General features: G+C 37.7%; 1 protein-coding gene across 4 annotated transcripts in view; it reads left to right on the top strand.

The window, feature by feature from the left end:
* Positions 1–26,583, top strand: part of ORC3 (origin recognition complex subunit 3) — a 35,462-nt gene that overhangs the window by 6,304 nt on the left and 2,575 nt on the right. For 2 of the 4 annotated variants that reach the window (XM_084202703.1, XM_084202706.1), the window contains 15 exons: positions 1,617–1,761; positions 2,998–3,102; positions 3,857–4,011; positions 4,947–5,083; positions 6,743–6,902; positions 7,742–7,855; positions 9,310–9,443; positions 9,941–10,004; positions 12,963–13,079; positions 13,992–14,071; positions 17,804–17,937; positions 20,371–20,456; positions 20,932–21,029; positions 21,928–22,069; positions 26,238–26,354. In XM_084202703.1, coding sequence (XP_084058829.1) covers positions 1,617–1,761; positions 2,998–3,102; positions 3,857–4,011; positions 4,947–5,083; positions 6,743–6,902; positions 7,742–7,855; positions 9,310–9,443; positions 9,941–10,004; positions 12,963–13,079; positions 13,992–14,071; positions 17,804–17,937; positions 20,371–20,456; positions 20,932–21,029; positions 21,928–22,069; positions 26,238–26,354 — 1,788 coding nt within the window. The remainder of the gene's footprint in view (positions 1–1,616; positions 1,762–2,997; positions 3,103–3,856; positions 4,012–4,946; positions 5,084–6,742; positions 6,903–7,741; positions 7,856–9,309; positions 9,444–9,940; positions 10,005–12,962; positions 13,080–13,991; positions 14,072–17,803; positions 17,938–20,370; positions 20,457–20,931; positions 21,030–21,927; positions 22,070–26,237; positions 26,355–26,583) is intronic. The other 2 variants (XM_084202704.1, XM_084202705.1) reach the window with 2 other exon arrangements.

A 26,583-nucleotide genomic window follows, 5' to 3' on the forward strand; every position in this document is an offset into this window, starting at 1 on the left:
TGACTTTTCCAGAGTGAGAATGCCATGGAAGTAAGTGACTTGGTCACTTGAGATGCAGAGCAGCCTGGTCAACTTTCTGGAACATTATTAAAACAGTGCTAGTAAGAAAGATGTTTTGACAAGGAAAGACTGATATATTTTAGGAAAGCTAGGTAAATGTGTAATGCTATGGCAGACTGAATTCCGTTGTCACAAGTACACAATGTAAGAAATAGCATATACTGTAATCATGCAGAGTAAAAATTGAGGTTCTTATTAGGTCATCTTAGCAAAAATAATAGTGATCACTGGAAGTATAGGGTTTGGTGGAATCTCAGAGATTTGTTAAGAAGAAGAAGCTCAGAGGATTGTTAAAGAATTTGTGGTAATACAGGAATTGTTACAATGGTGTTATAATGCTGATGATGTAAATTCTTTCAAAAATGTCATGTTACAATTTGTCCTGAGTTGCAAAGGATTTATCAGGTGGGAGTTCAGAGCTGCACAATCAACATCAGAAAGGCCAGAAGAATATTCTTCAATAAGTGGAGGATGAAAAGACTAAAATTACTTTGTGTACAGTTTTATCAGTTGTTTAGGAGACCAACAGAAGCTCTTCTGTATTATGGAAATGGAGTTCAGGCTATTGAGCAGGCATCATGTGCAGTCTCCTGGAGATGTGACCGTCACTCTTTGATAGTGGCCTCTTCAATGCTGCTAGAGACAGCCTTTGCCACTTTGCTTAAAATCAAAGTGTGTGTTTCTTTTTGTTGCTAATTAATCTTGATGATGATTTTGTTTGGAATAAGGGTTTAATCTTGTTTCTAACATGTGTGTTCTAGAGTATATATTGATATCCTGAACTTCAGAGTACAGTAGGGTTTTTTGTTTGTTCTAGCATAAGGTATATCTTGGTTTAGGGACGGATTTTCAAAGGCACACTGATTAAAAAAAAAAAAAGGAACACAAAATACTACTGATATATATTTGCTTTTAAAAGTTTTATCTCCCCTCTTTTAAAGCTTTCTCTCACCTTTTTGTATGTTCCTGCTTATAGAGATTGTTGTGTGAAAATCATCCTGAATGTCAAAAGACCATGTAGCAAACATTGGAGTCATGTGGTTAAGTATTTTTACCTATAAAACATACTTAGTTATTTCATTTAATACTGTTTTTACTTCTTTCATCCCGAATTAGATTTGGAGAAGCAGAATATTTGCTCTCATTTAGATCTCTCAGAAAAATGTGTACAGATGTTTTTTAAGGTAATAAGGAAGAATAGGAATTTCCATGGACATTGTTCCAGCAACTAATTCTATTGTTTTTTTCTGCCAACGTCACTGAGGCTTTGTCAGTTTGTTGGGTTTTTTCTCCTTCTTTAAAGCCTGTGGTGTGACAACTCAGTTAAGGTCACTTGTTTTTCAAATTATTCATGAGGCACTTGACAAGAAGTTCCAAGATGGGAAATGGCTTAATTGCCACACAATTAAGAAGTTAGTGTGGTTTATAGATCACAGGAAAATTTAAAACCCTGGAGTTTCAAGGCTTAAAGATTATGCAGGAAAGGAGCAGAAAAAGGACAATGCAGTGGTGTTTTCATGTTTTTACAGATCAATTCTCTCTGTGTATGTTTGCAGCAAATACAGGAAAACTTGAATAAGCAGTTGCTTGATAATCTGGTGAGTTTTTTGAGCCGGTCTCATTCTGACTTTCAAGAGAAGACAACAGAATGGACTTGCAGGATGAAGTTCAGAGAAATCCCTACTGCAGCTCTTGTCTTAGGTAATTTTAAAGATATTTTTTGTAATGTACATCTGATTAAATCTCACAGACTCATCAAAGAAACTTACTGAGTCTCAGTAATTACTGTGAGCGATATCAGCCTCAAACCTGTCAACAGAAGAGATTGGGCGGGGAGAAAGAAGTCAGATAAAACCTCCTTCCCCTTTTGTTTATGTTGCTTAATAGTCCAGTAAGTCAACAACTCCCCTACAGGTCTCTCTTAAGCAGCTGGTAGTGATTTGAGGTTTTTTTTGTTTGAGGCACTAGAGATAACTTTGATTAGGTCCCTGTTACTGCCACCAGCATGCTTGGTGGTTTCTGCAAGTTAACCCTGGGAATTATATAGCTTCTGACAAGTGTTCTTGCAGTGCAACTTTATGTGAAGGAAAATAGTGTCTTTATCTGGGGAAAAGAGCACAGAGGGGGAAAAATAGCTGGAGATTAAGTTAGTGAAGTTCTGAAGTCTTTTTTTTATTTTCTTCCCTTCTCCTTTCTTTCAGAGGTTTGTACATATAAATCCTAAACCTGACTCAAGGCAAGTTGATTACATTTTCAGTGGATTATTTTAGGGAAATTAAAATCAGGCCTGTGCTTCAAACTTGCCATGTAGGCACTAACAAAGAGTGGGCAGTACTCTACTTTTGTAGGTAATAGAAAGTGAAAAACTTCTGCTTCAAATATTTCTGTGGACAAAGTTCTGAATTTCCTCCTGGAGGGGTTTGGTTTTTTTTTCTGTTGATTAAGGATATTAACAAAGGCAGTAAATACTAAGTAGTTCATAGTGAATTCCCTCTAAGTTTCACAGCAATTTACAGTGATTTTCCTCTTTACATGAGCCATGAGAGGATCCATGTATGGATGCAGTATTCTTCTAGAGAAGGTAAATTTCACTTCTTGTCTGCAGGCCTTACATGGCTGTGGATGGCTTCTGAGGGATTTAAGAAAACCAGTCCTGCTTCTTGCAGGTTTGCATCCTTGGAAAACTTTCTTTTAAAAACCCCACCAAGCCATATGATGAAGGGTATTCACAGTGACTCCCTGTTTCTCTTAATCAGGAACTGTCAACATGTATGTCTAATCATCTTTCCTCACAGCTGATGTGATACTTTTCATTCTTTCCTTAAATATCTAAGGTATCTTCTGGCTTTTGTCTACTGTTCAGTTTATTGTCCAGTCATTGTGCTCATTAGTCATGGGAAAATGCCCTTAAAATTTTGTCCTTTTTTTTTCTTCTAGGAGTGAATGTTACAGATCATGACTTGACTTTCAGAGGTCTCTCAGATGTCCTTCAAGATAACATTACTCCTTATGTAGCCTTGCTGGAAGCCAAAGATTGCCCAGGTAAATACTGCAATAGTGTAGCTGCTTCTTTTGAATAAGGTATCAAATCAAGTAGGAATTCTAGCTTTTGCCCCTAAATGCTAGAGTAATGGACAGAGGGATCCTAAGTCTTTCCAAAGATTTGCTCAAACCTATGTAAGCAGAGTAGCAATGCCTACTGTATTTTGAGAGGTATCCAGTGCAGTTTAAAACACTGAAGATTGAAATGCTCCTTAACTGTAGCCTAACAGTTAAGAACATGCTGCTTAGTGTACTGCATGTGGATGTTGTAGGTTGGTTTTCTTTTTGTTTAATTGGGCAGTGGATGTCTGCATTCCACTTTTTAAATGCTTACAATCACATTATTTAGTGAGAGAATGGGCAGAATAGAATTGTCCCACCAGCCTTGCTCCTCTTTTTTATTTTTTAAGTAAAAAGATTAAAATCACATGTGGCAGCATCCTCAGTTATGTGGAGTAGCTGCCTTACTTATTTCTAGGTTACTCTTAAAAGCATGTGGCTGGAGCTCAGGTAAAGATGGAAGACCAACATCTTAACCTCAGTTGTTGCCATTTAGGCAAATTGCATGAACAGCATGCATATCATTAATGCTTTCAGGAGCATGAGATGTGCATTCTGGAGAGAGAAGGAGAGTAATTAGAAATGTGGAAAATAATGAGTAATAACTTTGGGGTAGTTTCTTATAGTACGAGACAGAGAAGTGTTGCCAGACAACCAAATGTCTTTACCACATTTCTAAAAATGTTTTGTGAAGGTATAAAAAATCTGATGCAGAAGCTGATGGGGCAGCTGATGAACTGTGATATAGATGTGGACTCACAGGAAGATGAGGACTGTGTGCAGGTTTCACAGAATAGAATACGTTGTTCAATGCCGTCTCTTATCAGCTGGTATAACAGTGTAACAAAGGTATGTTGCTGGCAGTCTTTATCCCCAGTTTATCAAAATGCCTGACCTTTAAAACAAATTTAGTATCTCACCTTTGTGTTTAAAACAGAAATTTAATAATTCATCTTTCTGTGAGAAAATGCCTACGGTTAATTTTAAAAAAATAATGTGATATTGAGGTGATTTGAATATAATATGTGACACATAGAAGCAATGTGGAGTTGGTTAATGATGATGTATGAATGTCAGAATTACAAAACACAAGCAAGAAGTACTGTTTTCTCATATGTTTAATTGGGAACTGGAAGCTTAAAATGCAGTATCAGCTTCATGCCAAATGCTTTTCTCCCAGGAGTACTGAGCTATTTTGTTTATTAAAACAAAACTTTGCAGAAGAACAGCTGTCCAGGGCAAAGGCACTGTATTAGTGCTAATGGGCCATGATGTCATCTGCAGCCCACACTACATTGGCAAGCAGTAAGGAGATAACTGTCAAAATGTTTTTGTATCTTCCTGTTTGCTAAAGCTATTGAAGTTTTGTTTCTGTCATGAATACAAGTTAGAGCTGATTTTCTGATGACTTAATCAAAGCAGTGTGATAAACTGAAGTGTCCTGAGTGCATGCTCTTTTTATTACTGCGTAAAGATAGGGAAAATAAGCAATGTCTGTGTACACAATTCAAATCTCCATCATTCCCAACAGAACTCCACCAGTTCTATCTCTCAGAGCTATTCTTGTCATTGTTGGACTGTGTGTTTAAAATCTCTTTATTCTTTGTACTTCATGCTGTCCCAAACAGAAGGAAGAAAAATGGCAGTTTTAGGTGCTAATAATAAATACAGCTCACAAAAAGTCAGTCATGTCAGTTTGGAGTACTGTAATATCATAGATAGGATTCACTATTTTTTTTTTTTGCTGGCTTCTGTGTAGTAATGTTTAATTAATGGCTTTAAAGAAAACAGATTTTGAAACTCCAAGCAAAAAAAGAAATTCCTCCTCTAGACACTGGCAGTCTCCTCCAGTTGTAGTCATATTCAAAGACATGGAAAGTTTCACCACTAAAGTTCTTCAAGACTTCATAGTCATCAGCAGGTAATGTGACTTGAACTTTAGTTCTTCCACTCCTTTACCGTTTTCTATTTTTGAAATTTAACAGTGAGGCCAGTGAAGCGTTGGGATCAAATATTTGTGCTGCTTCTTTGCAGCAGTGATTGGGCAAAAAACTACTTGCTAGGTTTTAGGGGTAAATTACACTAAAGCTAAACTTCAGACTGTGAACCAGAGTGCCTAAGGGCCAGGTTGAGATAAGGAGTGGCTGATTTAATTCTTCACATAGTAGGATTTACTGGTACTAGTTGTTAAAGAATTTGTGAATGTGAAACTAAATTTTCAAGATGTCTATATCTTTTAAAATTGTTTGCAGAGTGTATTTTTGTGTGACTACTGAGGTAATGCTGCTGCTTCAAGGTCACTAGATTACTAATAGGGGTGTATATAAAACTTCCCCAGCTGGCCAGGATTGTAATCAGCAGCTGACTACTTCAGGTGCTCCTGTACTTCTGTTCTTCTTTAATATAACCTGTCTTCCTTAATGTAATTCTGTTTCTGTCTTCCTTAATGTAATCTCAGGCATGCTAATCAAAAACTCATGCTGCTCTCCAAAAAGAGCATCATGCATTTAAGTCCCCAGGTTGGAGTTGTTAGAATTGGGGCTGCAATTCCTCAGCAGTTCACTTGCTGTGCCACCAGCAAGAAATTGTATAGCTTGTGTTATTATCTTCATCTCAGTCTTAAACATGTTTAATAATAAAGGTGAAGTGGACAAATGTTAAAGGTTCGTCTGATTTGTTGATCACAAGTTCTGATTTCCTTTTTAAGATCTCTAAGGTTATCAACAGTGGACAGTAATATATGAAGTTTATTGGTTTTATGTTTGTCTTCAGCAATTTCTTTTGAGAGGTCAGAGGAATGAAATAATTGTGGGATAACAATTAAAATCCAAAGCCAAAAAGTTGCTGTGGCAAAAACAAAGGAAAGGAATAAATTGACAATTTTAACCTAGAAGGTATATATGATAGCATATTTTGTACCTCCTTGAAACTACTATAAATGGAATCATTGACAATACAGCTAAAACATTGTATTTTGTATAAATTTTATGCTGTCCTCAAGGAATACACTTTCAGTCCTGATTTTCAGTTCTAAAGCAAATACTAAAAAATTATCGGAAGACGAAATTTAATCTGGAGAAGTTGGAAATTTTTTTAAGTGTGATTGGAGCACTCATTCATCTTCAGACATTGGAGATATTTCATATTTATTTTGAATTTATTAAATGGTGTAAATCTTGCAAATTTTTTTGGCTGTTTCCTATTTAATGTATCTTCTTATTTTTTCTTTGTATCTTTAAAAAAATGCTATTATAAGACTCAGCTCTCTGAATGTAACTTTTTGGGAATATAGGAACAGTGCAAAACTAACTGAAATTATGCTTTTTGTGCCACTTTCTGAAATTTGAATCTGAAATGGAGTTCCGTTTTCTCATCTACTTTAGGGCTTTAAATAACATCCTTTCTTTTTAATTTTATTCCACACCAATTCCTCTGGGTTTACTGGCAGCAAATCTTTTAATTTACCCCTTTTCTGCATTAAAACTCAATGCTATAGCAGGAACATAATGCATTTGTTACATAAGCTTCTATAATGTAACTATTAATTTTTATTTTCCTTTCCTCTTCCCCCATTATCCAGTCAGCATATCCATGAATTACCTCTAGTGCTGATTTTTGGAATCGCTACATCACCAATGATTATCCACAGACTACTTCCTCACTCAGTGTCCTCTCTGCTGTGCATAGAGCTTTTCCAGTCCCTTTCCTGTAAGGAGCACCTGTCTACTATAATTGACAAGGTAACTCCCTTTCTAAATAGAAATGAGGAGTGTGTGTGTGTGTGTGTGTGTGTGTGTGTGTGTGTGTGTGTGTGTGTTGAAGCACAGTTTACATGTGTGGCCTTTAAATGCAGGTTTGTCTGAAGGTTTTGGAAAGGACTCTGTTCCTGAGAGCTGAGAGGATTTTAGATATTTCTGCTTGCAGCTGCAGATTAGTGCAATGTTGAGAGCTCCCTTCTCATACTGAGACACACATACACACACCTGCTTTTATCGTTCATTTGCATTGCCTTGTGCAATTACACTTTGACATTCACACTTCTTCATTAAAGTCAAGCTGTGATTTCGGTTTTACTTTGTTCCAGAAAAAGATAGCTTTGAAACTTAGCTAAAATTCTGAAAAATAAAGTTCAGCCTGAGTTTTGCCACCTGCCAAACATTGAGTTATCCATATGTTCAAGCCATATAAATGTTGTGCCTGTGGATTTTTGGTAGACCACAGGATTTACAAAATCTCTGTTAGACATGCTGAAAGTAGTGGTATCATTGCTTATTATAGCAGTCTCTGTTCTATTTGTAATTTTACAAAAATAGCATTAAGCAAAATTAACTTAAAATGTTGCATTAGTGAAAGATACTTATGAAAATGTGGTAAAATAATAAACTTAAAAAATCAATCTTTGCAAGGATATTTTAGTAGAAATACTGTTTTTCAAAGCCGGCAATGTATTTAGTATCTCATTTAGTTGAATGTTAACACATACTAAGAGTTGTATCAAGCTGTATATATAAGCTTTACTGATTTGAATTCAGGAGAGAGTTTCTGCTGTGGCTACTTTTTCTTTTTGTCTCCCTTTTAGCTGCTTCTGACATCCCGGTTTCCCTTTAAACTGGGAGGAAAAGTTCTGCAGGTTCTCATCAACATATTCCTGTACCATGATTTTTCTGTACAGAATTTTGTCAAAGGATTTCAGGTAATAAGATGGTAACATGGTAACAACAATTCAAATAATGTTTGTGAAAACAAAGGGTAATTACTAGGCACTGAAAGATTTCTTAGGTCCTAGTACTGCTGAATTGCATGAAAAAATATCTTCTGGAAACAGTTTGGATCTGTGAACAGATGGATATTAAAAATCTTTACTGATAAGGGTTTAAGAGCAAACTTGTAGGACCTGTATGAAGAAGCAAATAGAAGCTTACTGTGCCACAAAAACAATGATATTTTAAGGTTAGGTTTAAAAGGGTGACCTGGCTTAGTGGGCAGAAAGACCTGTATTTTGCTATAGATTATTTGTAGCTTTCTATCACCCCTGACAAACGTCCCCAGTTCTGATAATCTCCTTGGTCTCTGGTTTGTACCAGCTCCTTGGTCTCTGGTTTGTGCTGGTGTCAGTAGGCTACAGCAGTGTTTCTTCCCCACTTGAACTCCTCTGGCACAATTTCTGGATGCAACTTTCCTGCTTTTTTGGGGAAATGGGAGCTGCAGAGTCATTTACTTGGTGCCTCAGAGGAAGTAATACTTGTGCTCTAAGCAGTTGTGTGGCAGTGTGGGAGTTATATTTACCCTCTCTCAGGAGACGAAGTAGAAGAGCTCAGGGGCTTCCCAAAAAGAGTCTCTAGAGAGCATGGTAGTTAAGTTTTTATTGTCTTATATAGCTCTTCATATCTAGATGTATTTCTGTGTCTAGGTCTCCTTTTAGCTTTTGTGGATTGCAGACAAGAGTTCTCTGAAGAATTTGTAGGCCCTGTCATCTGTTTTAATGCAGGATTATGAAATGGTTTCTTTCTTACCTAGTTCCCTGTGGGAACATGCTGTAAAATATGCTCTTTTAATGTCATATGTATTTAGAATTTCTCTGATTTTTTGGTATAGAAGATTCAATGATTACATGTGGCCACATGTGGAAATATCCTGGCTAGCGTACCTCTTCTTGAAGACAGACCTTTGTGGGCTCTCATAGGTTTCAGTTCCTCTTACTTGAAAGAGTCATCAAAGTTTAGTACTTCTCCATTGGCCTGGCATGCAGATACAAGTTTTAGACCTGACAGTGTATGGCTGTGTCCTTGTGCGTGCAAAGAATTCAAGGATGAAGCAATTTCAGATCAGATTTTTGAAATGAGAAATACAAGAGAACAGCATCATGTCATTATATCTAGGTGTGATGTTACATAAGAGGGGGGAAAAGCTGAGGTACTGAAAATAAGTAGCACATAGAGCAAAGAAGGTAATTATGTGACTGTGAACAACTGTATAATCAATGTCCTGTAGTGACTTATGGCATATTTATGAATTGTAATTAATTTTTTTTAAAGGAGTACCATTACTACCATAGTATATACAGTGTAGTAGTAAGAAAGCATTAGAAGGTAGCTTGAATGGAGATTGAATTTTATTAACATCCCTAGTTCTTGGTTTGTTTTTCAGCTCTGTATTGTGGAGCACTTCTATTCCCAGCCTCTCAGTGTACTGTGTTGCCACCTGGTAGACCTTAAGAAGAGAGTTTATTCTTTATTACATGATCAGTGTGAAAACATTCGAAGACTGCCTTCTTTTAGAAGGTAAGGGTGGAAATTCTTTTTTTTTGGACAAACATGTATTGAGTTGGCTTTAAAAAAGTTAAAAGTATCTGTAAATGTAGTTCTGTGAACACTGTAGCTCATTTGTGCACTTTCTATATCAAAGGTAAATTGATCAAACAGAGGACATTTCTAAATAATTTCAGGAAGCCTTAATGTTCCGGTTTAGCAAGTACAGCTCCTGTGTTGTGTAATCACTTGAATTTTTTTTTTTTTCTTCTCATTCTTAATACAGAAACAAGTTATTCTGACAAATAGCCATAAATCACTTTTGAACTTGTTAAACTGATTTGAAGCATAATCTCTAGGGTTTTGGAGTGACCTTTCGACTTGCTGGATTTGACTGTCCTTTTTGAATCTTTCCAAAGAAAGATACATATTTCTTATATCAGCATAAGCATTTTAAATGCTTTTAACCCTAGGATCTTCCTTTACATTATAATTTTATGTTGGTTTTATTTTTTTTTTCCTGCCATAAGGTATGTGGAAAAGCAGGAGTCAGGGAAACAGATTGAACTGCTGACAAACGACAGCTTCTTAAAGGTAAAATTTTAAGAATGTCTTTGGAGAACAGAAATAACTTGCCCAGTATATTACTTTGTGGAGCATAATAAAATACAAGACCAAGACATATAATTCTGTATAATATCTTTCACACAGAACATACTGTGCTTTGTGACCAGTAATGAGGAATTAGGATTGGCAGGTCAAAATTCCAGATCTCTAGGGTTGCCAGGTCAGCCTTTATATGAAGCTGCACAACTTTCTTACATCAACTTTTAGCTATGTCTAGAAATATAACTGCTTAAAAAGAAGGATACAAGGTTTATTTATGACCGGGTCTTTTCATGCTTGCCCAGACTGACTTTCTTGGACAGTCAGTTAAGTGTTTGAAGAATGTGTAAGTTATCTTGGAGGTTATTTCATAAGCTTTTAATCCTTCATAACCTTTGCATAGTTTCTGATTGAACTCAGTAGGGCAGAGTCTGTGTCCCAAGGCACACATTCACCCTACACCTCATACAGGATTAAAACTAATTTGTTGCATGTTTATCTGAAGCTTTGCCAGTAGGTTGAAGTCAGACTACTACTATTGTGAGCCCTTTAGGAATTCACCAACAAAAATCTGTTGGTTATTTTCACCATCTGAGCCAGTCCCAGTAGAAGTATTGCTGAAGGTAAAGGGTTTCTCCTGACTCTTCAAGTATTTGTAACCTGTCAGTGTGTACACATCACTTGCCTGGTGTGTAAGGCTTTTCAAGTGTGAAGAGCAATGGTGATGGCTGGAGGGGAGGTTAGGAGCAAGCAATATGGCAAGTACAGTTACAGTATTTAAGATGAGATATGATTTTACATCATTTTATAATCCATTATCTTCATTGGCAAAAATAACTTAAGCTACAACTGTTCCCTTGCCCTTTATTCACACCTGCTTTGAAAGTTGAATAATCATCAGCTTAAACTTTATATGTTTTCAGCCTTACATATTTAATAATACACCCCTTATTTCACAAGCCTCAACTTTGGGAAGGAAGCTGGAATTCTCAAACTTAGGTGCATATGATGCTTCTCACAGATTTTAATTGAAGACATTCTTCTAATCTCCACAATGGAGGTGGGACCATTACTGCTTTGCTGGCATAATTTACTGGCATAATATTCTGCCTGAGGAAAAAAGGTCCTACTGCTGCATTAATGAGGTGCTGTTTGTTATGATGTCATGCTAATGTACAGTCTCATGCCCAGCTTTGGAAACACTTTCAAAATCACTGTAGTAATCTTTCATGTGAACTTTGTGTTTCAGCACCAGGTCACTTTAGTCTTTTAAGTCTTCCAGCTTAGCCCCTAAACCTGCAATACATTTTATTAGCTTCATTTATATTCCATGTTGTTACCACTTTTTTTAATAACTATGGGAAGAGTTTCACCTATTTAAAATTATCAGTTTCAAAAGCAATTTCACATCGTAATTATTAACAACTCTGTCTGAAATGTTTCATGGCAAATTTAATTTTAAACTATGTAAATGTGGCAATCTGTCTTTTATCTCTGTTCTGGAAATAATATTGCATAGTCTTCTAATGACATTTTCAACTCTTCTAAAACAGATTATGCCTTTTCACTTCATTATTTGGCAAAATACATTGCTATTTACTTACATTAACTACATGTGTCTTGAGCTAGGACCAAGATGAGAGAAATACAGATGTGTTAATGCTTGGGGTTTGGGGAAATAAGGTCAATGAAGCAGCATAAGAGAGAATTTGTTTACTTTTCTTAGCTTATTTTGTGGTAGGGATAATTTTTTTCTTAATGATCCTACTTAAAATTAAAATACAGGCTTGTGAATGTGTACCTTAAGGTTTTAGAGGTTGCCTTAACAGTTGTTATATCAGTGACTCTTAAATTTCCATATTTAAAAAGTCTATGGGGGGAAAGATCGTTAATGTTTTTAATAATTTAAAACTTTTTTTAACATCAGAAAGCTCTTCGTAGCACTGTCTTTGTTACTTTCAGTCTTTGTAATATGAAGAAAACCTTTTCTTTCCATACATCTGTACTTCCTTATATTGTTTGTAGGCAAGTTTTGCTTTTCTTTTATCTTTAATACCCTTTGTTTCACTTTCACTCTAGAAGACTTCAGTGGCTTATTTTGGTTTTCTTTTTCCATTTGGAATAGTTTGCTCAGAGTTAGGCAAAAGGGTAATTAAATATGTAGAGGATTCAGTGGTTTTTCCTCTTTATTTTTGACTGAAGATAGAGGAAAGAAGATCTTTTGATTCACAGACTTAAATGTAATGACCACAAAGACTAGATGACTTCTGTACAGTTATCAGAATTTCTGAGTGTGGTTTTCCAGAAGCAATGTATGCTTCTATGGCAGGCCAGTGATAATGTGGTGCCATCCAGAAAATTCAGTAGCAGTAGTCAATAATTTCTATTTCTTAAAAATGTGATTTCTTTATTTCTTTTGTTCTCAATACATGAATAAGCAAATTCAAATTAAAAACACATAGGAAAATCAACTGAATATTTCTTTGTTTTCTGTGAACTGGTCTTTTTATGTGCATGTAACTAATAAAAGCAACAGCCATTCACAATATAAGAAATAAATTTTTAAATGCATTTGTAGTATAAAAATGCCGGTTTTCGAGTAAAAGTAGCTATGTAACTTCTCATTGCCTGCTAAAGGAATAGTGTATACTCTCATTGTTGTGAGATGACATTTCATGTCGAAAGGCCTTAATATAGTTGGACATGGTAGAACACTAATGCTAGTCAATAGCAGGTCTCTCTGAGCTGGAGGAAGACAGTAAAGGTAACAGTATCAATGCAAATGCAGTGAACTGTTGAAATACAGCACATTTGCTTAGTGGTCTCAATTTAAGGTTGATGATTTAAATTATAGCACACTACAATATCAAAAGTTCAGTTTTAAGTGCTTTATGAGGGTTTTAAATGAATGTCAGAATTAATTTTAAAATTATTCTATCACTGTAGGAAGAAACAAAGAAGTTGCTGGAGGACTTGCATGTTTACCATGAAAATTACATTCGAATTCTGAGATGTCTTCACGTTTTCACAAGTTCTCTTCCAAAGTATCCTTTGGGCAAGCAGGTGATGTACTGTTGTATGTGGGTCTCGTTGAGTTTTTGTTACTGTGGTTTTGGTTTGGATTTTTTTTTCCCCTCAAAGTATGACAGTTAAATAAATAGTTACTCTTCATGTATTAATGTACTGTTTTGCTCCCTGCTTCTTAAAATGGAGAGAGATGCTCTCTTTCTATGGGCAGAGGATGAGAGTATGTGGTTTCTTTTCTGGAATGGATGATACCTTGTCAGTCAACAGGAAAGAATTTCCAGGAGGAGGCAGGTGCACAGATCAACAAAAGGATGCACACATTGACTTTCCCACATATGAGATTACCTGTATGCATTGCAGACAGTGTGCACTCTTCTACCACCTATTGGTTCGCTAGTCAAATTCAGATGAAGAGACTGAGTTTTTAGCAACCTTCTGTACAGAAAAAGGCAATTGCAGGAGGAACAGTTATAATTGCTCTGTTAATAGTCCTATTGTTCTGATGTAATTTAATTCACCTTCTCATGCTAAGCAATTTGTTCCGCTAGAAGAGCAATTACATATTCTGTGCATGTGCGCTTGTCTCTCAGTTCTCAATGTATTCTGTACTGTTACTAGAATCTGTCACTGACTACAAAAGCATCATGAACTGTGCCACTGTTTGAGAATAAAAGGATGTTTTAGCTGGGGTATTTGATTGGAGCTCCTTTCTGTTCACTGCAGTTAACTTCACCCGATGTTAGTTGTTTGGAACCTGGTGCAGAGCAGCAGTCTCCAGCAGAAGCTTAGTTCTGGAAGATATTAAGAGCTGTCATTCCTTTTGCAATCATTCTGCATCTTTGGAAAACAGGCTCTAAAGGAATTGTATATTGCTTTGAACAGCTTGTTGTAAGATTCCCTTATTACTTTGTAAAACACTTTATCTTTTCTTCACCTTTTGCATAACAGATCAGGGAGTTGCACTGTGCTTGTTTGGAAAACCGAGTGTGGGAGACAGAGGAGTATGAGTCATCTCTTCAACTAGCAAGGTGATTTTTTTTTCCCATTTTGTTTTAATACTGCCATACACATGGAAAGTATCAGTCATCACTTACTCTGGAACTTAAAGCTGAGGCTATTACCTGTTCACAGCTAATTTTAGGGTTGTTTGCAAGTGTAATTGGCTGCTGTTTTCAGTTTGGTTTTCTACTGATTTCTGCGAAATTCGCGCAGGTTCTCGTATCTCATATGCCCTGAGTAATTTTGCTGAAACCACTGAGATTACTTTGTGTGAATGAGAATGAGTTGGGTTTTGTCTTTTAAAGAATGATTGTGGTAGATATTATCAATTAAATTATTAGTCTTAGTTGTCTTAAATTTTAATCTGTTGTGAAAATTAGAATCTTTTCCAAATGAATAGTAGATGAGGCCTTTCTTTTTTATTTTACTGCTTTCCTTCTCTTCCTAGTTTGCCTTAACAGTTTTTACAGGGACTGAGTTAATTTTTTCTGATACTGTGGGCGTAGGAATTTAGGAGAGGCTGTACTTGTGTTGTCTGTCAGAGTTTAAAATGCCAAAGTTGTCAAAGCCAGTTTTCTTGATAGAAAACCTTTCAGTTGCAATGTTGCAGCTAAAGACTTCCAAATGTGCTTTCAACAGACACGTGGCAGTGTCTGTCTCCTGATAGTTGCACTCATTCAAACGATCCCTTGGCTTTGTCACACAACCCCATAACTGTAACTGCCTCTCCCAGACCCCCTGAGCTGCTCAGGTTGATGTGTCTGGCAGTAAAACTGCACAGAAAAACCATTTCAGTGGTGGATGGAGGGTAGCTTTCTGGGCTGATACGCGCACACACACAAGGAAACACACTCTTCAAGCTGTACATTTGCCGTACTGAGTGGTTCTTGCACATAGCCACTTTTCTGGGTTCTTTACCCTCATCCCTTTAAAGGATTACATGCTTGAGTTGTCATTTCTGCAGTCTTTCCTTTGTGTTCCTTCTCTGATTCTCCTGAATCTTGACAGCACTCAGTCACCTCTTGGCTCTTGCCCACAAATGTGTCATTCTGCTTTCTCTGCTGTCTGTCTCTAATCTCTTAATAACTCTTGGCCTTTTTCCCCCCTCTCCTTTTTCTTCTCCTTTGTTTCATTTGCTTTCATCCTCTCTCAATTCATCTGTCTCTTTTCCTATCTCAAAGCTGATGCTGCCATCAGATTCTCGCTTGCTCCCCTTTTATTCTTATCTGTTCATCTCCCTCCTGTTGTTCTGGTCCTGGCTCCCACTGTGGGAGCCTCTGATAGAAATACAGTGATCATGGTCGCTGCTTTCATAGATGGTGATTCTATGATTTTATTTTTTTTTAATTCAGAAATTCTGTCATTTTCCTAGCAAAACTTGTCCAACACAACTTCTTCAAGTACTTGGAATTCTAGCTGTGATTATCATTTTTTCAGCTCTTAAATTCTGTTTGCCTTTTTACAAATAATTCATCTCTGCTTTTTCTGTATTGAAACTTGCTGTTATCTTTTAGAAGAAAATGATAAAATGTGGTCTTTCCCCTTCTACTCAAAATCTTTTTTTTTCAGTTTTGTTCAGGTTTAAAAGTTACTCACTGTTCCTTAATATTTCTGCCTTCCTAGGAGTCCCATCACCTGTTGATATCCTTATGTTCACCCTTCCCCATCCCTTACTCCTTTTCAGTGTTTTTCTGGAATCCATCTTTTTTTTTCTTGTATTTAGAAAGTAAAAAATAGAGAAGCTTTAGATCAGCTTATTTCTCATTTTCTAACAAAGTACTTCTTTTGCCTTTTATGAATTATGTTTGAATGTAAGGTTTTAAGTTTCTGAATTGTATTTCTTTTGTGATTAGCTTCTCTACTTCAGCCTTTCCCTGGACAGGCTTTTATGCCTTCTGCTAGAAGTGCTCTTCCCAAAGATGGTGTTTCAGGTAATCTAACTTGAGCAGTCTAGACAGTAGTTACTCTACCTAAGTTTTCCAGAGTCTAAAAGATGCCACGGGGTGACAGAGAATGTGTGAGCTTTAGTTCATTTTGCATTAATTCCATCACAAGAAGATTGGAGAGTGTCTCACTCGATTGGTTATGTGGAACTGACTGGCTGGGACATCTCATCTACCTTTTGGGTGGCAAAACTTGAAGGACTGTCTGCCCTATTGTCTTCTGTCAGATATTGTACTCTGGTTTTTGTCTGCTAATTATGGGTGGCTTTTCATCACATGCTGCTTATCACAGTGCTGCCCTTCTGTGACTAGTGCTGACCAACATGGTATCACTTCTTCAGGTGATTTCCCTCTTCAGCATTCAGAAGGAGTTTCTGTGGACTTCATTGTAGCTTCCTTTCTTGCATAACTTGTGTGAATAATCAGAGTTAGATTTATTTACTACCTTTTGGTAATCTGAGATCTTCCTTCCTGCTTTAAGCCTGACTCCTCACCAAATTAAAATCTTAACCCCACTGATACCTGGCATACCTTGCAGTAATCTCAAACCTAAAAGGTTGCAAAGGATCTTTACTGTTTTCTCATATGTGCTAACTGTCTTCTTGCCTTTTCTTTGGGCCCTGTAATCCCGTTGTTGTTGTAAATAAGATTTTCTAGAACTTGCAGTTTCCTTTTGAATAATACTAGGAAAATAAATTTGTTCTTTCCCACTCAGAGATCTCCAGATCCGCTTTTATTTCCTCTCCACATTGGGTGTTTCACTGCTGTGTTTTGTCTGGCCTGGAACAAGGCTATCTTGTTTACCCATTATAATACAAGACAGTTTCAAAATGTTTGTGATCAAGGTCACCCTTTCTGTTGTTAACTCCTGATGCTTTTCTGTACAAAACAAGTGCATCTGAAGGCAATACCTGACCTGCAAAAATCTGCAACCCTGAAGCAGATAAACTGAAGTTTTAAATTTTAACATTTATAAGCATTTAGTATCCATTGCCGGTTAGAAACTAGAGCTCAAATTTTAATTGTCCCTCCAGATATCCACAGAGCTTCCCTAGCCTCTTCTGAATTCTTCCTTAAATTTCTTAGCCAGTTTTTAGGTAGCTGATAGAGAATCCCCCTGCTTGAGACACTGACCACCATCATTGCTTTGATATCTTTTAAATTAAGATTTTGAGACTGGCCAGTGCTCAGTGACATTTGGGAGAGGCCCTAATAACTAAATAGTAAGTAAACGCTGAGCTGGAGGTTGGGCTAGATCTCAAGAGATCCCTTCCAACTTGAATGGTTCTGGGATTCTAGTGATGGCTAGATTTACAGCAATTAGATACAGAAAAAAGCATGCAAATTTCATTTGAAAGTCATTCTGAGTCACAGAGATTAATTTTGTGGATGTGTTTACATAGTGAATTTTTTTTTTACCATTTCATTTACTGGTTTTGGGAATGAGTTCTGAACCCTACCATGATTTGGTGTTGAGTGCTGGGTTTTTTTAAATTTTGTTTTGATGTCTGACTCACAGCTTCAAAAATTGCAGCTCCTATGTCCAGCAAATGTTTTTAGATAATCAGGAAAATGACTGTTCTGCAAGAAAACGTGAAGGACATCATCACCAAAACTGTTTCTTTCTATTAATGACAGCAGAAAAAAAAATTGACTTTACTGCAAGACTGAATGCTTGTAATCCTGGAGATTTTTTTCTTTTAAAAGTTTTTCAGTTTGGTTTTTTTTTGGTTTTTTAAAAAATTTTTTCAACTAAGAACACTGAAAGCTGTTTCATCATTCTGCATTTCAACTTCAGCCAACAATTGTGTCTTTTAGGATGCTGAATAAGACTGATTTGGTAACCATGCTCCAACAATGTGTGGAAATTTTGATGTCATCTTCTGGAAAGGAGTTTGATAGGGCAGTAGAAAAGTTGAAGGAGTTCTTGACCCAGTTTCAGAATCTAGAAGGTGGGTGTGTACCATCATGTATTCCATTACAGATTATATAAACTCTATTTTGTAATCTGACCAATGAGTAATCTGACCATTTTCCTTGAGATAGCCTGTCATCATATTAAACCATCATATTTGCAGGATTATTTTTTAATACACACACAAATTAAGGAAATGTTTATATTCTCTACTGGCACGTGGTTCGTGTTTTTTACAATGCAGGAGAGTGATGTAAGACAAGAAATTGGACAGATCAGCAAACATTACCCACTAAATCTCTCATACATGTATTTTGAGCATTTTAGCAGATGTTGTAGTTGCTAAAAACAAACTGGTTTTAAAGATAAATAGCAGCAAACAGGCAAGGACTGCATAAGCAGTCCTTATGACATAGTATCTAATCCAAATGTATGTGAGGTTCCTTCCCCTGCACATTCAGAGCTAGGACCCCAAGTGCCAGTTGACAGCTCTGCTGACAGGCTGTGACTTGTCAAGCCCCTAGATTTGATTGTTCATGGTACAGGACATATTTCAAAGTTTAGCAAGGCAAATGAGTAGCAACATTCTGCCTTTCAGAGGTTAACTGGAACTCCTGCATTCTCTCTGAAACATGAGTATGATGTATTCCAGCATTTTTCTGGAATAGGAATGTTGTTGTCCTCCCTGGATTATGGAGAAGCACTCCACAAAGATTGGCTTTTGAAGATTAATTGGTTATCATCTGGTCTGTTTTATGCATATTAATTAAGCTCATTATCAGTGTGGTAGCTGTACAGCATTTGGACAAGTAGGCAACACCCCCCAGATGCAGTCAATATTAATTAAAGTAGTCACATCACACTGTAGGGTTAACTGGGGGTTGTCCAAAAGAATCAGCTCTTGTCTGTACTGTGTATTTTTTAATAGCTGTAGTAAGAGCAGAGCTGTGGTAGAGGAAATAGGTCATCACTTTGAAAAAGCTGTGTATGTCACTGCTGGTACCAGCACTGAGGAATGTGAACTATGATGGAAAACCAAAGGTTTGTCTAGTTTGGAAAAAAAGAATTAAAGCAAAAGGCTTTTAAGTAGTTGGATTATTACCTTGAGGAAATAATTAAGGAACAACAACTCTGGGGATTCAGAACTTGCAGAACTATAAAGCAAAAAATACAGTATTTATGTTTACTTAGGATTTGAAGATGAGTTCAAAATAGAGAAGGTCTGCTGAATCCATGAATGATTTTAGTTTGTTTTCAAAGTGGATTTAATTTAAGCTGCAAAGGAAAAGTGAGAAGGGGAAGCTAAGATATACTGTACATGAAGAGATTGCTGAGTTAGATAACTTTTTATTTTATGTTCATGTGATGGTGTTGATCTTTAGTGAGGGTTCTCAGATGTCTGCCAAAAATGTGATGTACCCAAATTGCCCACAGAGCTCTTAAAGTGAAAGGATAGTCCAAAATACTGTATTTTATAATAACAAGAGTCCGTTGTCCTGACTGCACAATGAACTGAAAAACATAAAATCATGAAGCTTGAACAAACAAAATATCTTCACATTCAGTCTATTTTGAGCTGCAGGATTTGGAAAATAATAAAATATTTTGGTGTACTAGTGGAGAGGAAGTTTTCTGATTTGAAGTCTTTAACACTCAGACAAATGTCCACAGGACTGTGGAAGATACCAAATTGTTCTCTGCAGGTCACCAAAAAGCTTTTAAATATCATGATTGTCACTGTTAATAGAACTTTACCTGTGATATGTGGGTGGAATCTCCATCTGCCATCTTCTTAAATAAGGCAAGAAATCTAGATTCCTTTTTTTCTGATTATCACTCATCCTGGCACTGATTGGGCTTTAGGAGGTTTTGCTTCTTTGTTTTTACCTAAAAATTACTAATAATTGGTGCAATTGATCACTAAACTACATGTCCACGAAAGTTTAATTTCTTATAAATTTAGGTGAGAATAAAGGTTTAATTTCTTATAAATTAGGGTGAGAATAAAACTGGGCAATGAAGTACCTTAGCATGTTTCTGTTTGCTGTCCTGGTTGCAGTTTCTGCATTAGGTAGGGAGAACTCATTTCTTACTCATTATTTTTCTGCACATGAGAAAGAAAAAAAAAAAAAATGCAGCATGTGGCTTTTTGAATATTCCAAAAGCATGAGTAGTACCTAGTCCTAATCTGTCAAATTAACAAATGTTGAGAGTATGACCTAGGATGACCTGAAGAGAATTAAAGTGATGTGCAAGGCTTGTGCTGGGCCTTTGCTCAGGGCTGAATTGTTACTTAATCACTGTTGGCTGAGCTGTACTGCAGACTCCTTTTTTAACAAGATGCAAGACCCAAAAACTGCCTGTGGTTGGGTCTATGTGAACAAGGAGCTGCTGAGTACTTTGAGATTGCTTGGGTTATGTTTATGTAGGAAAAGTCTACCCCACATATCAAACATTAGTTTTGTTCTAGTAGCAGAAGCTTCCCAGGAGCGAGATGTGTCCGTATCGCCACAAAAGGAGCTCCAGAAGAAGACAGACCTTTATCACCTTCAGAAGGTTAGGCCTGCAGAGGCTTTACTGACTGGTTCCTTAAATTAATGTTTTAACATGTTCATGGTTAGTTCTTCCCAGCTTGCTGGAGCTCTGAGTAAAGGGTTGTGTGTGAGTGTCTCATCTTAAAAATGAATGAATAAGTACCAACTATGTATTTCAGGGCTTCCTGACACATAGAAAATTATAGAAAATAATCTATCATAAACCAGAATTTTAAAATGCAAATTAGATGTTTTCTTTTTATTTAACTTGTAATTTAGACATTCTGCCTAACACATTTTCTTTGAATTTCTCAAACTCCTACGGGTTTGAGAACTGAATACATTGGCCTAAATAAAAATAACTGCATGATTACATTTTGAACATCATCAGTGAGAACATGCCAGCAAAAATTAATTATACATGTTAAACACATAGATTGTGTTCTCCAGAGAATAACTGCCTCCCATGTAGTCTTATGCACCACTTTTTTTTAAAGACTTTGTTGGAGTTGAAGGAATCAAGGAGGTCTAAGAAACTGACAAAGTTTGAAATGCTTCGTTTTGAAGTTGTTGACTTTATAGACAGTCTTGTAAGGTGAGCCTTCCTGTTTTATATTCCTGCATTAGTTTGCACCATAAGTTGCAAATGAAATTTTATTAACATGTTATTCTTGTCAAAATTGTGTCTCGGTCCCTGTGGCACACCTTTTTTCTCTTCCTGTTCTTTCTTTGAGGGCTCTAAAAATAATAACTAAAAAAGCCAAAACCAAACAAATCACACCTCTTTTCCAATAGGTCAGTTGAAATAATTAGAATACAAATGGACCAACCTATTTTGGCTACTGAGACTGTGTTGAGGGAGGAGTGGGTATAAGTGGTAAAATAGAGTCAAGAGTCTTTACCCTAATCTTTGCTGATCTGTTCTTCTTACAAAACTGTACAGATGTCAAGTGTGATATCCTGTCCATTTTGGGAACTGTTTTGGTGAGCAAGCCATAGCAGATGCAGTTTTGGAGGCAGCTCTGCAGTGGAAAATGTGAAAGGCTTATTGTGGTGGGGGAAGAGATGAAGGCATTTGTTAATTATAGAGGCTGGGGGGAGGCAGAGAAGCTAACAGAAGTATGACTGCCAAGCAAAAAGCTTCAGCTAGGAAGGCCAAGATGAGCAGAGATTCATGATGAGGCCTTGAGAGAGATAAGTAAGATCTGTGGAGCATTTGACTGGGTTAGCACTGTGGCTGCTGCCCTTATATTTGAATTTTTCAGTGTCCCAGCTAGAGTTCTGTGCTAAATCCATTAGCTACAGAGTCGATAATAACAGACTTCTCTGCTTAAAAGTTTATTTCAGTGCTGTTCATCTTGTTTTTCAGAGATTTTTCAGTACTGGATGGGAAACATGCATTTTTGTAGTCTGACAGCAGTAGACTCGTGTTGTTTCCCTTCAGCTGAAGCTTGTGTCTCCCCCCCCACCCCCCATACCTCATGCTTTTCCAGAAGATACCTTGTTCCTGCAGACGAAAGGACCCTGCATGAGATTGTGTATTTCAACGCCGCCGCTGTTCTCCGAGGGCACTTGAATGCTGCCCCCAGGACCGCGCTGCACACGGCTTTGAACAACCCCCACTGGTACCTGAAGGTGAGAGATGGCTGGGCTGGTTGGGTCCTGGAGTAGTTCTGAAGGCTGCGTGAGGATGGTGTACAAGGCTGAGTTTTGCTGCTTCATGAAGCTTGGCACATATTCAGCTGTTTTGCAGAGAACTAGCAAGTGCTGATAAGCAACTGGGGACTTTGTTCAAGGAGCTGGGGAATCTGTCTGGCGAAGGTAATTCTGAGAAGTGCTCTGTAGGAGGAATCCATTTTTCAGAGTGTGTTCTAGCCATGATATTTTCTTTCTTCTGTAGATGTAGCAGAAAACTAATTTTGTCCTCCACTGCAATTAGGATGACTGTCCACAGGGAAAAATAAAGTGTCTGTTACTCTTTCCAGAGACTTTCTTAATAGGGCTGGTGCTCAGTCCTCCCTATGTAGATTAGCTGTAAGGTAAAGGCTGTTCAGGTGGAGTCATAACATTAAAATAGCACCATTACAGTGTATTTGACCAAGTCCTTTGTTTTCCTCTATAATTTTATTTTAATCCTTGTTGTACATTGATATCCTATGTTTTCTGAGTCCAGGAAAGCGATCAGCTTAACCCTGTCCTTTTTTAGAAAAGGAAAGCAGACTGTTCTCTACTTCTTTCATAAGTCAAACTGAAAGGATGACCAAAAGAAAGAAATAGACTAGGATTTGGAAAAGGAGTGAACATACATTTCTTTTTACTAGATTATAGAAGGTGCTTGAACTTGTTCTTACTGCCAACATTTTTCCTAAAAAACAGATCATAATTTTGAAGAAAATATTGGTTGTGGCTGTGGGTAATGCACTAGTTGAATCAAAGCTAACAGTTATCAGGAACTGTAAAGGCTGATAAAGATCAGCCTTTGAAATCTACAACCTGATTTGTATTGGGTTTGCTGGCACTGTCCTCGATTTGAATGAGGGTTAGCAGTTTTGCTGTGTGCAGGAGTTATTACTAAAACCATTTACAGAGCTTATTTGTGAGAAGAGTAGTTAGCAAGTTACCAGTAAAGAAACCTAATATGAACCTCAGTAATTTGTATTTTTAGAAAACCTGTAGATATATAGATGAGGACAGCCAAGAAAATCGAACTACTGATGTCTTTAATAAGTATTCTGTTCTCTTTGATGAGTTGACAAGATTTAAAGCCCTTTGTCATCCTGTACTTTGTACTTGGACATGCTTTAACATATTTCCAATGTTTTCTGAGAAGATTGTGAAGTTTTGGCATAGCTTCTAACAGTAGCAGTATTGGCTGAGTACCTTACTTAGCATTTTAATCCATGTGAGTCAAATATTTTCTCTCTATGACTTCTGCATGGTTTGTGTTTTTCTGCACCATGACCAGAGCAAAGTTCTTCAAAACTGGAGAAGAAGGCCAGGAAGGCCTTCCAGAAGGCCAGGCAGAAAAGTGCTTTAGTAAGAGTACCAGTGAATGATTAATATGTGATGCACTGCTCACAGGGGTCCAGTTAGTTATTTAGCAAAGCGTGAACCAAGGGTCATATTTATCATGTTGGGGGGAGAAGAGAACCCAAAAAAAACCTGCACCAAACCCAGTGTTACTCTGGTTTCACTGATCCCTTGAAAATTTAACAAGCTGAAACTTGGGATACCAGCTCCCATATCAGGGAAAGAGGATTTGGTCCTTGGGATAACAGCATTGATTCCAGAGCAAGGTGTGCTGTGTCCTCTGTCCAGCCTTGGGGCAGGGTCAGTCAAGAGCAATTCCTCATCAGCTGTGTTCTGGGTTGCTCCCACTCCTGTTCTCCTCTTTTGGGAGCAGCACCTCTGTGCTGTACAGATGGATTGACAACTGGCTGCTCGTTGTAGGACAGCTTCCTGCTTGTCAGCCTGGGTATTTCCTCTCGGGACCACACGTGTGCTGTAGCCTCAGAGCTGAGGTTTCCCCACTGGCAGCTGCAGCTCCCTCCCAGCTCCCTCCAGCTGCGCTGCAGAGGTTTGGCCCAGGTACCACAGGGGAGGCTGGGATCTCTCAGGTGCTGCTACAAATGAGCCTGTTCCAGGAGAGTGCAGTTGCTCTGGGAGTTGCATCCTCTCTTGGTTGTGATAACTGTCCTGACCTTAAAATTAGAAAAGCAGTGCAGAGTCCAGCATTGCCAGGTTGGCACACGGGTGAGTAGTAGGAAACCACAGAGCTGGGTGCTGTAGGAGAGGGGGAAAGAGAAGAAGGGTGTAGTATTGTCCTTTTGGGCAGTGGTGAGTCACTAGATGTAGATCAGCCAGAAGTGTAACCTCATTTGTGCCAGGTACTAACACAGGAGTGTTGGATGCTATTGTGGTACACTCCTGAGTTATAGAAGTGTACCATAATACTCCTGAGTTCCTGATGAACTAATGTCAGCATTGTAACACTGTGGGGAGTTAGCCATATTTCTCTGAATTTTTCTGGAAACCCTCTTGTAATGAACTGACAGATACTAACCAAAGGTCTATAGCTTTTTTGTTCCTTGTAGAGGAGAGTAAATAAACTTGAAAATTTCTAGGTGTTCTGTAAATTGTGAAATGTCTCATAAGTGACAGAGTCCAAACCGGAGCCGAGTCTCAAAAATTGCAGGAATTGAGATCTATGGATAAACTACAGATTCTTGAGCAAAATTTTTTTGCTTAGCCTTCTTTCCTGTTTTGAAAAGCATTTTTCTTTTGGAGGTATCTGTCATTGCTACAGCTTTATAACTTCCCTAAAGTTGCTTGTCTATTTTACTAACATATGAAAGTGTTTTAGAACAAACCTCTGTGACCTGAAAGGAATGATCAGTGGTTGTTTTCATGTTAAGACAGCTGACTTAGAGTGCATGAAACTGAAATGAAATGTTGTAAATTTCTGCAGCTGTACAGAGACTTTTGCCTCTGGTTCGAGTGGCTTTTCAACTTCCCAAGTAAATGGTTCAGTGCTGATGACCTTGAATCCAAGAGGCTGGAAAGCTGCCCAGCAGAAAAGGGCCTGGGGGTGCTGGTCAGGAGTGGCTGAACATGAGCCAGCTGTGTCCAGGTGGTCAGGAAGGCCAATGGCACCTGGCCTGGATCAGCAATAGTGTGTCCAGGGCAGGGATTGTCCCCCTGTACTCTGCAGTGGTGATACTGCATCTTGAGTGCTGTGTCCTGTCCTGCGCCCCTCACTTTAAAAAGGACGTTGAGGTGCTGGAGCATGTCCAGAGAAGGACAACAAAGCTGGGTAAGGGTCCTCTGAGGAGCAGCTGAGAGGGATGGGAATGTTTAGCCTGGAGAAAACTAAGCTCAGGAGGAACCTTATCACTCTCTACAGCTGTCTGAAAGGAGGTTGTAGCCAGGTGGGGGTTGGCTTCTTCTCCCAGGGAATCTGCAACAGGACAAGAGAAAATGGCCTCAGGTTGCACCAAAGGAGATTTAGGTTGGATATTTGGAAAAATTTCTTCCTGGAAAGAAGCAGCATTGGAACAGGCTGCCCAGGGAAGTTGTGGACTCATCATTCCTGGAGAGATTAAAAAGACATGTAAATGTGGCAGTAAAGAGCACAGTTTAATGGTGGCCTTGGCAGTACTGGGTTAATCATTGGTCTCACATGATCTGCAAGGGCTTTTCCAACCTTAATGATTCCATGAATTTCCTGACATATAGTATACTTAGTGAAAAATTAGACTTTTGCCTTTGCTGAGTTTCAAGACAGATATAAATGATTGTTACATTTCAAAGATGAAACTCTGAGATGAGAGAAGCAATTTCTTCTAGTACATATGACAGATCTATAGTAAGTCTTCCTCTTCCTTTCAAGGGGCCAGGGGGAAAAATTATACTTTCCTATTTTCTACATGGCAAATCATGAGTAGTTTCTTCTCCTGACTCCATAAAATGAAGTATTTCTCTCTCATATGTAAATAGAACTAGCAAAAAAATTGTGTAAAAGAATAATCAGATAATCACTCATTACAGTAGATACTGCATAAGTGTTATAGGAGGAACACCAGGAGTGTAGTAGCTGTGGGGGGCGTTGTTGCTTTTTTTTAATAGTATGCTTATTTTCCTGTTTGTTTTTTCTTTTTTTTTCCTTTGTACCATCAACTTGCCATTAAACACACAAACAGTAAACATTTACATAAAATACCTGAGATAATGTTTTGTCTAGCCCTTGGAATTGCTCAAGATTACACACTGATCAAAGTTACTGCCTTCAATTTTTTTTCATCAGAATCAAGCTCTGAGATGTGATGGAGGAGGCATTTCTAACAAAGCCCCTGACATATGCATAGTGTATAAGCTTCATTTGGAATGTGGCAGATTGATCAATCTTGTTGATTGGTTAGAGGTACGTGATGATGCAAACAGTACCTTCACCTGCTTTCAGTATTCTGATTTACCTTTTTGCTGCATGTCTGCTTTTCCTCAGTGCCCCTTTGACAGCTTAAATCATTGCATACCTTGGTCCACAAGACCATAAGAACCCACAGTAAATCAAATAAGTCTTTCTCTATTGTGAATCATTTATATCCAGCTCTGTTAATCTGTGATGGAACTATTTTGCTTCTGCTTCTATT

Source organism: Fringilla coelebs, assembly GCF_963513975.1.
Source record: "Fringilla coelebs genome assembly, chromosome: 3".
Classification (NCBI taxonomy): domain Eukaryota; kingdom Metazoa; phylum Chordata; class Aves; order Passeriformes; family Fringillidae; genus Fringilla; species Fringilla coelebs.